The 13995-nt window shown below is 46.4% G+C and overlaps 1 protein-coding gene and 1 long non-coding RNA gene across 3 annotated transcripts in view; one reads left to right on the forward strand and one right to left on the reverse strand.

The window, feature by feature from the left end:
* Window positions 1–1203: 1203 nt before the first annotated feature.
* Window positions 1204–13692, forward strand: LOC132653225 (uncharacterized). 2 transcript variants are annotated; one of them, XR_009591007.1, is made up of 3 exons: window positions 1204–1826; window positions 11940–12140; window positions 13116–13692. It is a non-coding gene; the product is annotated as an uncharacterized LOC132653225 (long non-coding RNA). The 2 variants fall into 2 exon arrangements; XR_009591008.1 differs by lacking the exons at window positions 11940–12140; window positions 13116–13692 and adding exons at window positions 8368–8476; window positions 9581–9689.
* Susd1 (sushi domain containing 1) overlaps window positions 9578–13995 on the reverse strand; it is a 121635-nt gene continuing 117217 nt past the window's right edge. Inside the window, exon 16 of the mRNA XM_060381138.1 lies at window positions 9578–9714. Coding sequence (XP_060237121.1) covers window positions 9593–9714 — 122 coding nt within the window. The 3' untranslated portion in view covers window positions 9578–9592. The remainder of the gene's footprint in view (window positions 9715–13995) is intronic.

A 13995-nucleotide genomic window follows, 5' to 3' on the forward strand; every position in this document is an offset into this window, starting at 1 on the left:
TGAACAGGGTTGTCATGGTCTAACCCCAGGGTCAAGAGGGAAATTCCAGGAAGAAAGGTGGTCTACAGAACTTAGGAACACGAGGCCTGGCGACCCACTTGGACACTGAGTTACGTACAAAGAACAAACACCTCTGTAAGTTACCTGGCCTGGGATCAGAGCTTGCCAGCCCCGGACCAAGTTCTTCCGGCCTCACCATCCCATGTGACCACGTCAGGTTCTTCTGCCCTTCAGTGGGCACTGATTTTGTTTCCTTAAAAACCTCTGACAGGAAATGTCCAGCTATGATGACAAAGAAAGGAAATACACGCAGAAATTTCCTCAGTATACCATTTCCTCAGCCACTGAAGGTGACTCATTGTCCTGCTTGCAAGCAGCTCTGTACTGTGACAGCCACTGGGGCGCCTGCTAGCTGCTCACCTCTGAAGGATTCTGATAGTTTATCTGTAATACAAATATACCTACCAGCCAATTTTTGTTTTCCCACAAATGCTCTTTTACCTGTACTCTGGGTAAATGGCTTAAGCCCTGTGAAACTTCAGCCGTAATTCCACAAGTAGGGGCGGAGCAGTGTCCAGTACTGCTCTGCCCATTAAAAACCTTCAGTCCCCAGCTGCAAGGGGCCCTTCCTTCCTGCTCGCCAAGTACACTCTCCATGGTGCTGGGATTACGTTCTCCTTACAGCCGATCTCAGGCTGGGAGGCATTACTTCCTTCACGCAGGGTTCTTAGAGCCACACGCTCCCCTGGAGGAAGAGAAGGTGCCTTCACCAGGCAGTCTGGATGAGAAAAATCCTGCTGGAGGGAGGGGAGGACCCGTGGACAGTGAGGCCTAGACAATATGAACAATCCGCCCTGGAAGCTGCTGTGGGAGGGGTCCACAGGGCAGTCTGTGGCCAAAAGCTCACGTTGCTGTTCTCAGAACTATAAAGGAGAAACCACTGTCCGGAATGACTTCCCATCCCCTCTCTGTGTATGAATCAACATTTGACAATGAGGTCATTTATTTAATCTTTACACTTAGCATGGATGAAATCTTAGTTCAAGACCTACTAAGGGAATGAATAAACAAATGGACATGCTCCCTCTCAGAAGTTAGCTAATATTTGACAGATTTCCCCATAGTTACAGAGAAAAGCTGTTTTATAAACTATTGTTGCAGAGTCACATTGTTTGTAAACTTAAACTCACGATGGCTGCCACACAGCTGCTTTCATGACAAGAGACTGGGGAGAGGGGACAGAAATGGGGACAGGAGATCTCTGTGTGTCCTGCTAAGGGTCAGCACATGGAGAAATTGTGAGCAGAACTCTAGGGAAGGAGACTCCCCTCCCCTAACTGATTTGCCGTTTTGTTGAGCTGTGTGCTAGAGTTGATCAGTTCTTCTCATGAATGAAGAGGCAGAAGAAGAAAGTGGAGAAAGACAGGAGGAAGAGGGGAAAGAGACAATCACAACGGTATACGGCAAGAATATTGATCATTTAATCCTGACATTTCCCAGATGACATCCTCATTCTTTTCTTCAGATGAAGCTGTGCACAGTCATGCCTGGATTTTATGTGGGTGCTAGGGCTCTGAACCCAGGGACCTGTACTTGCTCAGAAGTCACTAAAGCCACTGAGCCGTCTGCACAGCCCCAAGTGTCTGTGTTGTTAACTCCTCCCTGGTGATTGGAACATGCAAGCCAAGTTGCACAACACCTGGGGCTTCTGAGCCCCAGGACAGCGGGAGAGCCAGGCTTGTGAGCTCTGGCAAGGTCTGGTGTAAAGAAACATGAAGGAGAGACAACTGGGATCCCTGGTGTGACAGTCTACTTTCTGCACGAAGGTAACTTAGGGTTCAATTTAAAGGGAGCAGAATCACCATCTTGAACTGGGGGTTGCACGTGGCTGGAAGGGATTCTGCACGCTTCTAACATGGGCCAGAGTCAGAAAGTCGCAAGAGGTTTGGCACATGAGTACTTCTGTCACTGTGCAGAAAAAGAGAGTGAAGCATTATTAGGAATTAAAGCGATACTACTGGCACTGTGGAGCTGAATATGAGAACTAAATTACTCAGAGCAAGAAAGGACTCATTCATGTAGTGACTTCAAGAGAAAAACTCACTCATTACTCACTTCTCCCAGTGGCTAGAATACCAGTGAAAACACCTGCCAGGAACCATCTAAAAATTCACAACCATGCAGGTTATTTTTACACACAAATATCTAGAACAAACACCTATTCAAGGTTTACAATGCTGAAAATGTATCTGCCAAGAAACAAAATGAAACATACTGAAGTTTGAGAAAACAGTCAACTACCGTGTCACCTTGACATGGGAGGACAAAGCGTTTGTTAGTGTTTGATTTTCATTCCTGAGCCTTAGTCTTTTAGTAGTCTTTTAACCAGAGACAGGATGTTAATACACACATTCACATATGCTAACACACATATATAACTCACACATTGTTATGCCCAGATTTTAGGGTTCCCAAAGACCACCAGGAGCCAGACCAGGTATGAAAGAGCAAAGAGCTTTATTCGGGCTCAAGCTTGGTCTCTCCACCGTCATCCACCGTCACCAACACAGTGGATCAGAGAGGAGTGCCCGGAGCAGCTGCATGGCAGGGATTTTATTGGGGTTTGAGCAAGAACCCAGAATTCCCAGCTTAGCAGTTACATGATTGGATGACATTCAGCAATGGCAAGCTTGTTACAGAGTTTGGCTAACTAACATAACTAACACTGAGTGAGCTCCCTGCAGACCTCAGGAATGCCAGGTCGGTGGCTGCCCGGCGCAGGTGCCCCACCCTGAGATAAGACACCTTCCCATCTGTGGTCACCTCCAGGCTGTTCCCTGGGTGGGGAATTTTATGGTTTTCTTATTCCTGGAATTGATGACCTAGTTCCTTGGACTGATGACTTTTTTGGGGGACAAGGGGGGGAGGTGAGGCCTGGTCCTTTCAACATACACTCATACAGGCCTACACAAACACACACACTCAAATACATAAAAACACACACAGATACATGAACATATACATAACACTCACACATAGACACATCATTCACACACATTCACACTCATACACATGCACACATGCACTATCACACACACATACATATAAATATCCACCTATGCACACACACACTCGCACACATAGAGACATATTCATACACACAGACATGCTCACACACATACATATAAGTATATGTTGACACACATATATGCATAAACATACACACATGTACACATATATGCACAGATTCACATATACAATCACACACAACAACATACCACATATACAGAGTGGCACACATACACAGACATCACACAGACTCGCACGATCATCTCACGCAGCCGACGGGTACTTTCTCTGCTTCCGTGTGCAGGTAAACACCTGTACATTCCCTTAGTCTATTACACGGTATTAGCCCGGCACCTATTTACTATTTACTATGCTTAAAAATATGGCTACAAGATGTCTCCGGCTGGTTATTTGTGTGTTGTGGGTGGACAGGGTGTGCGTGTGTGGAGGCGTGTGTGCCTGTACATGTGAAAGCCAGGCAGGGAGTCATTACCTGGAAGGTTCTACATTGTTCTTTGAACCAGGGTCTCTCCCCTAGCCTCGTAGCACAGAGAGCCCTGGATCTAGCTGTTTACACCTCCCAGCCCTGAGAGCCCAAGTGCCATGCCGCCGTGCCTAGATCCTCAGCGGAACATGCATGCTGGGGTCTGGACGCAGCTCCTCCTGTTTGTGCAGCAAGCACTCAACCAGCTGGCCATCTCCCCGGGCCTTCAATTTGGTTATTTTTAAACCTCTCCAGTCACACTGGATACTCTTTGATCATTTACTCCCCTTTCTAAAATGCTGTTATTTCTGTAAACACTCCACGCAATCGCTTTGCATTTTGTGTGTGTTCAGTATCTGAGGTTCCGGGCTATGAGCCCTGACGGCTTACTTCCTCAAATGTCTGCTGATCATTGAGATGTAGTTCATAATAACAATGGAGCTCTTGAGGCTCTACTGAGAGATTATTTCCTCTGAAAGTCCAGCCATTTCTCCAGGATCCAGGCAGTGCTATGACCGCAGTGTCTTCAGTGCTAAGTAAGACCTTTGGTTTAATCTGAGTCCCTCGCTTAGCCCTCCCCCGGGCCTCTCACACTGGGTCCAGAATTTAGGTCTGTACAGAAGCCTTTAGTAATGATTCCCTGAATATACTTTTAGACTTGCATTTAACACTTCTGTTTCTGCACTAGCATCAATTTGTTTTCTGCAACCTTATCATCTAGTTTACTATCTGGTAGAAAAAGTCCCCGCCCCCCTTTTTTCTTCAAAATAATCTATGTTCTCCACAATTGTTTCATTTCCTGAATGAATTCTGAACCTTTAATTCCTTTAAATTATCTACTCTCAGCTTTTCTCCAAGTGAAATGACCTATAAGGCCCAGTGACGACGTGCTGACAACCACACCCCACTCCAACACACACATGAACAAATAAAACACAACGGATAAGGAAAGTGACTTGGTGTCACAGGAGGCTCAGGCCCTGCCGTTAGGTTACATGCTCTAACAAAGTCAGCTAGACACCACTTGGAACGGATGGGAATCTCATGACCTAACTCAAATCTCTAGTTCACAAGCACAAGGCAGGGAAAGAAATCCCAAATGCCTTGTGAGTGTGAGTGTGAGTGCTGGGGGAACAGCAAGCTCTGTTTCTGAAGCCATTGACTCACAGTTGTCCATTGAGGACACACTATCTGGTCCAGCACAGCTCAGCCCCAGATTACAGTAGAGTCTGTCACTGCCGCAGGAGTACTGAACAATCCTGTGCCGACACAATCGGAAAATCAGAGAGGGAAGAATGTGTCTCTGTGGTCTACAGATTGTTTTAATACAAAGAAAGGCCGTCTTGCCAATTAACAAAAATCATCATGCTGCTGTTTCCTGTAGATAATGCACAAAACAAGGTGGGAGATGATGTAGGCAAGGTTGTCTCCAAGGAGCCGGGAAGAGAGGTAGACAGGCAATAGGGGCCACCGCTGCAGTGGTAGCCCACGGCCTGGAGGGTGACCACTCACGCTCTTGTCAGCCCTGGTCTACACAGTGGGAGGAAATACATCCCTGCCAGCTCAGCCTGGGAAAGCTTAGGGCGAGGGTGGTCACAGGTGCCAGGGGACAGGCGACTGCCGATGTTTCACTGAATGGACATCAAACTGCCTTCCGAGCGTTTATGCTCCTGTACACTGACTAGCGCTGCTGTCAGCCTCGGTCAGAGAAGCCTTGGTCTGCAATGAGGTGCCCAGCCGGTCAAAGCACTGAGAAGTGGCTGGGGAAGTGATAATACATTGTATGTGTACAGGAAGCTGTTAAACATTAAAAAGAGAGAGGGAGAGTGGTAAGAAGAGAGATCTTCCGGCTCTAATGAGCGGAAGTACAGGATAGCGGAGAGAGGGGCATGCCATATGCTAGCAGGCTCTACTCTTCCTTTACTACCCCACCCCTTGCTCTCAGAGAACTTTCCAGATGAATTCTTATGGGAAACTGTGGGTCCCAGACAGGTGCATGCCTCAGCTGCTCAGTGTTAGCAGCTTCTTCTGAGGTGTGGCCACTGCACATCTTCTCTCAGTCACATGCATGGGCAAGCGTTGCAGGCCAGCAGAGCTGAAGACAGAGAAACCAAGTTGTAACCAGGCGGTGGTGACACATGTTTTAATCCCAGCAGTCTGGAGGCGGACACAGAGGCAGGGGGATTTCTGTGAGGTCAAGGCCAGCTTGGCTCTACAGAGTGAGTTTCAGGACAGCCAGGACTACACAGAGAAACCTCGTCTCACAAAAAACAAACAAACAAACAAACAAACAAACCCCAAAGCTAAGTTGTGTGTGGATTAATGTGACAAGTGTCTGGTTATTGTGGTTGCCAGAAATTCTGACAAACATCTTCTGGGTGACCTTATCCTTAAACTTGAAACTACAGAAAGCTTGATTCATCTCCCCCCACAGTTTGGTTAGGTCTTTATGAGTGATCTAGGGAGTCACAGCAAGACACCAGGGTGGATAACAAGCTGTCATGTAGCAGCTTTTCCAACCACAGTGATTGAAACCAAAAAACCTAGAAAATAAAAAAAATCTATAGGTGAAACGCTGGCTCTTTCCTTCCCATGGAGGCCCCACACTGTGGCTGCTCACACTTTGAAGATTGCCATCCTAGTCTAGAGTAAACCTCCCTTTTCTTGATTGGTCTTCCGCGTCTGCCAATGAAATGTTCTTCAGCTATCCTCTCCAGGTTGTATTATTTTGGATAAAGGCAATTTGCCACATTTTTAAAGATTTTAATTTAATTTTAATTTTGTAGAAGAAATGTCCAACCAGCCAAGTTTTAATGAAATACATTTTATGTTCATGTATAATGTTTTCAGCAGATACAGAGAAATAGAGACAGTTTTCTGGGGCAATAATGCTGACACTCACTTGTGGCTCATCAAGTTGTTTTAAAGGCAATTACCAAAGGGGCATCTCTCGAGGTCTTTTCCAATAATGCCACTGTAATAAGTGTTTAGTCTTTCCAATTGACTACTTAAGGGACAGATAAAACTTAGATGGATATCTAGCATGCCTGGGGACAAAGTCTCATTATCATAATGTTTCTCTGCCCCACCTCTCCCCTTCTCTCCTTTCTTCTTGCCTACAGCAGGCACTCTACCACTGAACTTGACCCCGGCCACTTGTTCTCTCTTGAGATGTTATTTTTAAAGGTTTAATAAGCAATCTTCTACTCCCCTTTCCTACCTCCTCCAACACTGAGATAATCAAACAAGTCACTGCACTGCTTTTGCATTTGTAGTACTTCCTCTACGACAGATCTTTCCTCTTGAGGCCCTCGGTTGAGTGTTTCAGCAGCTTCGTGATTGTGTCCACACGCACGTGTGGACCATACACACTAACACAGAGTGTCTAAGGTTTTCCTTCTACTCTTTGCCCGGCTAAATTCTGCCAGCCCTTCAAACTCAGGTCAGACCTTGCCCTCTCTGGCCTCCAACCACAATCCTCTCCATTATATTGCTTGTTACTCTACGCCAACCACTGTACTAACCCATCGCTGGGGAGGAGGGATAAAATGCTGATTGAGTAATGTGAAATAAAGATTAGGTTGATTTCCCAATCCCAAGGGGAATTAAGAGTTCTAATAAAGGAAATGGCATGTTTATTTGAATCAGTTACAAGTTCAACTTGCTAAGGATGAATGTAAAATTAACAACCAAAACAAAACCAAACAAAACCCAAACAATTGACTTTTAAATTTTCAGTCTACTTCTTTGGAAACTGTATTAGGAGCCAGCATGGCGGTACATGTCTGTAGTCAGAGGCCATAGCAGGAGGGTTGTGAGTTTGAGGCTAGCTTGGGCTATGTGGCAAGTTCCCGGGCAAGCTAAGCTAAGCAGTGACACTGTCTAAAAAAGGAAAGAAAAGAATAAAAAAAAAAGGCAACCGTCCTAGGAAGCCTCTGAAGAGCACACATCTGGTCTCCGTTTGGGTGAAAGAACAAGAGCCCAAAGAAATGTGATGCGTTGCAAACCATCAGGTTAGAAAAGAGAGCACGAAGGCACAAAAGGAAAAACAATGTTTCCAGCGGTGGCAGGAGTGGAGGACATCTGCGCCAGTCAAAGTGAAAGCCCCAAGCTTCTCAGAGAGGAGGCTTTACTTCCGTGTCTCAGGCCCACCTTCCGCCCACACTCGCAGTCTCCACTTACTGCTTTATTTACACTGGTACCAGAAAAGGAAAATGAAACCAAGATGCTGAAAGTCACAACCTTTTCTCTCCTTTAGCAAAAACTCAGGGGTTTTGTCAGAGTAAAAAGATTCTACACGTCAACCAACAAAATTATAAAAACAACCCAGGGATGAGTGAGCCCAACAGAGGTTACTCCACAGCAGGGGGAATCTGGTTGTTCTTAAATGACAAAGGATCTACATAGACATCCGAATGGCTGGCAAGGATATGAAGAGTGCCTAGCATTATTCATCACTAGGGAAATCAAAAGCACAGTGAGGATCATCTCAGGCCTGTTATCACTAAAAAACAAAACAAAACAAAGCAACAACAGCAAACTTGTCTCAGTTGTAGAGAAAGGAGAAGCCCTGGTTAGGTATGGTGGCTCATGCTTGTATTCCTGGCATTTTGGAGGCTGAGGCAGGAGGATTCTCATGAGTTCTAGGCCAAGAACTTGTCTCTAAAAAAAAAAAAAAAAAAAAAAAATTGTTCACAGTTGCTGAGAACGTGAGTTGGTAAAGACATTATATGATATAATATGGACATTTCCTTAAAAACAAAATAGAATTTCAATATGACCCAGACATCCCACTTCTTGGTTTATATTCAAAGGAAATAAAGTCATGAGATCAAGGAGATCTCTCCACTTTCAAGGTCTTTGCAGCAGTATTCATAGAAGGCGGATACGGAGGCAACCTGAGTCTCCTCGACAGAGAAAAGGGTAAGGAGATGTGACACACACCCCCTGGGATGCTATTGAGCCGTAAGGAAATCCCGCCTTCCCCGCTGATGAGCCTGGGACACCGTGCTACAGAAAATACCTTCCACTTGTGTGTCTGTGTGTGCGTGCACGCGAGCGCACACAGCCACACGTGCTGATATGCATGCACATGTGGAAAGCAGAAATCAATGTTAAATTTATTCATTCTTTCATCATTCCCTTCTTTTCTTTTTTCTTTAATATAAGTTTTTAAATTTATTACAGTTTATTCACCTTGTATCCCAGCTGTAGCCCCACCCTCATCCTCTCCCAATCCCACCTTCTCTCCCTCATCTCCTCCCATGCCCCTCCCCCAGTCCACCGATTCTGCTAGATTGGCTGTCTGGCAAGCACAAGGATCTATCTCTAGCTCTATCTATATCTCTAGGATCTATCTACATCTCTAGTGAGATATAGAATCACGCCACCATGCCCAACTTCTGACGCAGGTGCCAAGGCTCCAAACTCAGGTTCCGGGCAGGTAGCTCATGTAGCAGACTGATGGTCAGGTATTCATGAGACTCAGTCTGCTCTCCAGCACTACAAAACAGGTGTGGTGGCATACGCCTGTAATTCCAGCACTCACTCAGGAGCTGGAGACTGGAGGGTCGTAAGTTCAAAGTCATCCTAGACTACATAAAAAATTCAAAGCTAGTCTGAGCTAGATGTCTCAAAGAAAAAGAATTAAACAACCACCAAACCTGGGTCTTTGGGCTCTTACGGTAAGCACTACCCACTGAGCCACTGGCTCCAGCCTAATTCTAAGTATTCTTTCTACCTTAGCTTGACTGTAGACATGTTTTCACAATGTACCCATACACCGTGTCACTTAATTGCTCACTTCAAACACATACTAGTTTTATTTGTTAACATCTCAACAGAACTAGGGAAAATGACATCCAAAGAAAAATATCAGTAGCGTGACTGTGAATTATATTGTCATACCCCTTCCCCCTTACCAACGCACACACAAAGGAAGATCTTAGTGATATTGCAGATACCTGAGAATTTAAAATGCCTATTAGCTCTTCGTTAATCATAGTTAATCATATACATTGCTCACAGGCGGTCTTCCCATTAGACGGTCTCACATTTCCCACGGATGTGGAGCTCCTCCCAGGTTTCGACAGCAGAAAGGGCGCCAGCGGTGCACCTCATCACGGGGCAGATGGGTTTCCGCAGCAGGCTCCAGTGTGGGCCTAGAGGAGACACAAACCAGTTGCAATGCCTCGTCAGGAACCCAGCACTTAAGAAGGAAATGAAAACTGTTGATGATTCAGTAAACTTATTCCTGGAAATAATAAAAGACGATAATGTGCACTCTGGCCTCGGAACACATAACATAAATATTGAGTTTGGAGCACCACCAGACTCTAACCCGGCTCTGACTTAAGCGATGATTTCCTTTGGTGTGCACCTCTTTCTTTGGAATGATATAAGAACAGTTTTCTTTGCTAAGCATCCACAAGGCGCCTTAGCAAAATAGCTTAGGGGGCTCTAAGGACCTTTGTTTCCTTTGCAGTGGTGTCGTAAGCAGTCCCCTTGGGGAGGGGATGAGAATTTGTTGAGATTGGAGACTTTTTGGGTTTCACTGGGCAGCACCGGGAGGTTTGGCGTGGCTAGACTCTTCTCCTTAGACTCAGCTTCGGGGACTCCTGTCACTCGGAGGGTTCCCTACATGAACCGAAGCCTGCTGTCGCTCAGACGGCAGCGTGTTTCCTTTCTGGTTTACAAGTGAGCAGCGCGGTGCTTGGCTGAGCCAGCAGTCACGCAGAGCAGGTGTCTGATATAGTAACGGTGGCTCTATAACGCTTAAGATCAGCCTTCAAAGTCCAGGCTAGCTGCAGCAGGAGTGGAGAAGTGATGCCAGCGTCACCATTTTGGAGACCCAGTGATGCTCTGCAACATGTCACTAAGGGGGGGACAATCAGACTCCAGCCGCTGGAAGAGCGAGTGGCAGGCAAGCGCTGAGGACGGCAACCTGGCGGTCAGCCGCAGAAAGCCAGCAGATGGTGCGGCATAAGTTACGGGCCATCTGCAAACATCCTCAGCCCTTCACCTCCGCCCTCCAATGCATGCCAGACGCCACTCAGCCGATTGAGGCTTTTTTGAGATGTGTATTGCCCATTTCCTCCCTCTCGTGCCAACTTGGTTGCTTTTTTATTGCTGGAAAGAGATACCGTAATGAAGGCAACTTATAAAAGGAAATGTTTATGAGGCTCGTGGTTCGAGAGGGTAGAGTCCATAATCATTACGACAGGGAGCATGGCAGCAAGCAGGCAGGCATGGTGGTGAGCCATTGGTTAAGAACTTACATCCTGATCCACAGGCACTAAGGGGAGACAGAGAGAGAGAGAGCGCTAACTGGAATGGCAGGAGTCTTTTGAAATTGCAAAGCCCACCTTTGACACTCCTCCTCTGAGGCCACACCTCCTAATTCTTTCCAAACAGTTCCACTAACTGGGAAACAAGCACTCACATATATGAGCCTATGGAGGACATTTTCATTCAAAGGACCACACACCATGCACCAGGTAGACTGCTTCTTGCCCTCCCTCCCTTCCTTTTTGATCTGAAGCCTGATCTCACTGATCCCCCAGAAGGATCTCCAGCGTAGGTTCCAGCGCAGGACCTAACCTCTTCCCTGCAGGACTTCTCTACAGAAGCCTACAGAGGTGAGGTGGGGCAGCAGCAGCTTCCATACTAAAGGAGGAGCAGACATTGTATGTAGAAATGAGGGAAGGGGAGGATGGAGAAGGAAGGAGCCCAGTGGTGAAGAGCTGTTCTTGCAGAGGACCCGGGTTCAATTCCCAGCATCACATGGTGGCTCACAACCACCATAACCACCCAGTTCCAGGGAATCTGATACCTTCCTCTGAACAGTATGACATCAGGCACACAGGCGCTCCACATACATACTTGTGAGCCAAACACTCAGACACATAAAATAAAGTAAATTTTCTAAAAGGTTGTTAAAGTGAAATGAGGGAAAAGGAGCAAAGCAGCTGACACCCGAGATGAGGAGGTAGGAAGGTCTGATGGGGACGGATCTTGGCGGAGTCCCTCCAGGCTCTGTCTAATCCGGGGAACTGTTTCACCAAGCTCGGACTGACGTTCAGACCAGATGAATATGAGTTTGCTGCAGACATGAAAATAAAGTAAGACTGCTCGTCAGTGCAAATCACAGGCTGCAGAGTCAGCCCCCGGAAGCAGCTCCAAGCCTCTGGAGACGGACGTGGCACCTTGGTTAGTCTTCCAGACTGTCAGCCACATACATTCTCTCTCCTCTCGGGCTGCGTGCGGTGTGGACGCCTGCCTTGCACCCTCTAACCAGGACAGCATGATGCTCAGGAGGGCTGCTGCCCCGCCTCTATTTTCTAATGGCCTCCGCTGTGGACCCATAATAACAGTTTTCCTCTCATAGGTGCTGCCAGAAGACTGTGTGATAGCATCGGGACACCGGGGCTCATCTACTGCTCCCCAGTTCTGGTGTCCATCTTTGTGACATCTCGACCCACAGTGACCATTCGAAGACAGCCCAGGTTCATGCTGGTCATATCATCAAGCCCCTCCTCAAGTCATTGCACCCACCCTTCACTGGACGTCCCGGTGCCCTTGGACAGAGGTATCTGTGGCTTGTGCTTCCCCTCCCTTGCCTCAGCGTATCCCTGCACACAGCAATGGCTTGTCTCCTGTGCCTACAGAGTGCGGGGATCTAGAGTTAGAGAGGTTCCGTATCCCACAGCGCGTGGGCTCTAGAGCATTCACAGACCTTTCCAAGGGGCTTAAAGCTGATTGGTGGGTCAAGCCCCCACCCCTGACTCAAAGCAGCTGCCAAGGGCTCTGGGGAAGAGCCAGCTCCTCAGATGCACACAACCAGGCTCTCCCCAGCTTGTGCAGTTCACACACCCTGAGTCCTGATTGGGGTAGGGCCTATGTCCTTGTGCCAAAGAAATGGTGCCTGTTCTCTACCCAATCCGGTGACACTCAAGTGAATTCACCAGGTCAAAGGCAACAAAGTCACTTTACAGACCTAGCATTTCCACCATCTCCACCACCTTGGCAACTGCTCCCATGCTAAAGCAGAATTAAGCCCGAGGCTTGTGCTGTAAAATCAAGCCGCTCTGCCGAAGGAACTCATAAAATATTACACTCAAATGGGAAGCTATAACTAATCTATTCTCATGTAGTTTGTAGGCAGAGTTTGAAGATGACCCTCACAAACCCTGTCTCCTGGCGAGCAAAGCTTTTACATAAAATCTCCCTTGAGTGTGACTTGCTTCTAACGCACAGAATTTGGCAAAAGAAGGGATTTTTTTCAGATGTAATTGTGGCTCCAAATTAGCTCATTTTCATCTAGTTCAAGGGAGACTTTCTAAGGTCTCAGAGGACCTGACATTGTCAGTTGAAAATGAAAGCCCTTTTGAGAACCTCCCTCTCAGAGGTTCCCCTTTCTGATTTGATGATGAGGTAATCCGTCATGTTGCAGAAGTCTCCATGGCAACCAGTAAGCCACTTCTAGGATTTTGAGATGTATATAGGTCATAAGCTCAGCCTCCAGTTGACATCCAGCAAAATGTTGGTGGCTCGATCCATACAGGCATGGGGAAATGAAGTCGGCCAACAAACTCAACACGCACGGAAGTCTTTCCAAGTTGGCACTCCAGATGACAACGCAGCCCAGCCCGTGTCTTCACTGTAATCTGTGATATCCTGAGCAGAGGGTCATCCCTGGATCCCTGACCCAGAAAAACCGAGAGACACAGAGTGTGGTAGACTCTTTGCCCTCTGCACTTCTTTTGCAAATATTTCACATCCTCCGAAATCTCATTCCCAAAGCTGCATAAAAGCTATTGATTTCTGAGTTGTCGGATGGTAGTGGCACACGCCTTTAATCCCAGCCCTTGGGAGGCAGAGGCAGAGAAATCTCTGTAAGTCTGAGGCCAGCCTGGTCTACCACAAAAAGTCTAAGCCACTCAGGGCTACATAGTAAGACCTTGTCTCAATAAAAAAAGAAAAGTGTGTGTGTGTGTGTGTGTGTGTGTGTATACATACATGTATATGGCTTAAATCAATATCTGGAAATAGATGCTTTCTTAGAAAAGCTTGATTTTGTTTAGAAAAAAAAAACATTTGACAGATTATGCAAATTTTGTTTAGGGTATACAGTAGCAAAACCTAAGATACAGCTAACATTTTCTGCATTTTAAGAATTTGGAGGTATGATAGACATTTCCATTAGTTCATGGTTATTATCCCAGAAAAAAAAAAGCTGAATATTTTTATTTACCCTTTTTTATTATTCAAAACATAGCATATCATATATACTGCCATGTCTTGTTTTTCTCATTAAAGCAGTACCTCTTGGAGATCCCTCGTATCCACACTTAGATTTTTTTAACTGCGGTATAATAAGCCATTGTTTACTCAGAAGTACCAGAATTGATTCAACTAGTTTCTTCCCCAGAGGCATTCGGATT

The sequence above is a fragment of the Meriones unguiculatus genome, chromosome 3, assembly GCF_030254825.1.
Source record: "Meriones unguiculatus strain TT.TT164.6M chromosome 3, Bangor_MerUng_6.1, whole genome shotgun sequence".
Taxonomy (NCBI): Eukaryota; Metazoa; Chordata; class Mammalia; order Rodentia; family Muridae; genus Meriones; species Meriones unguiculatus.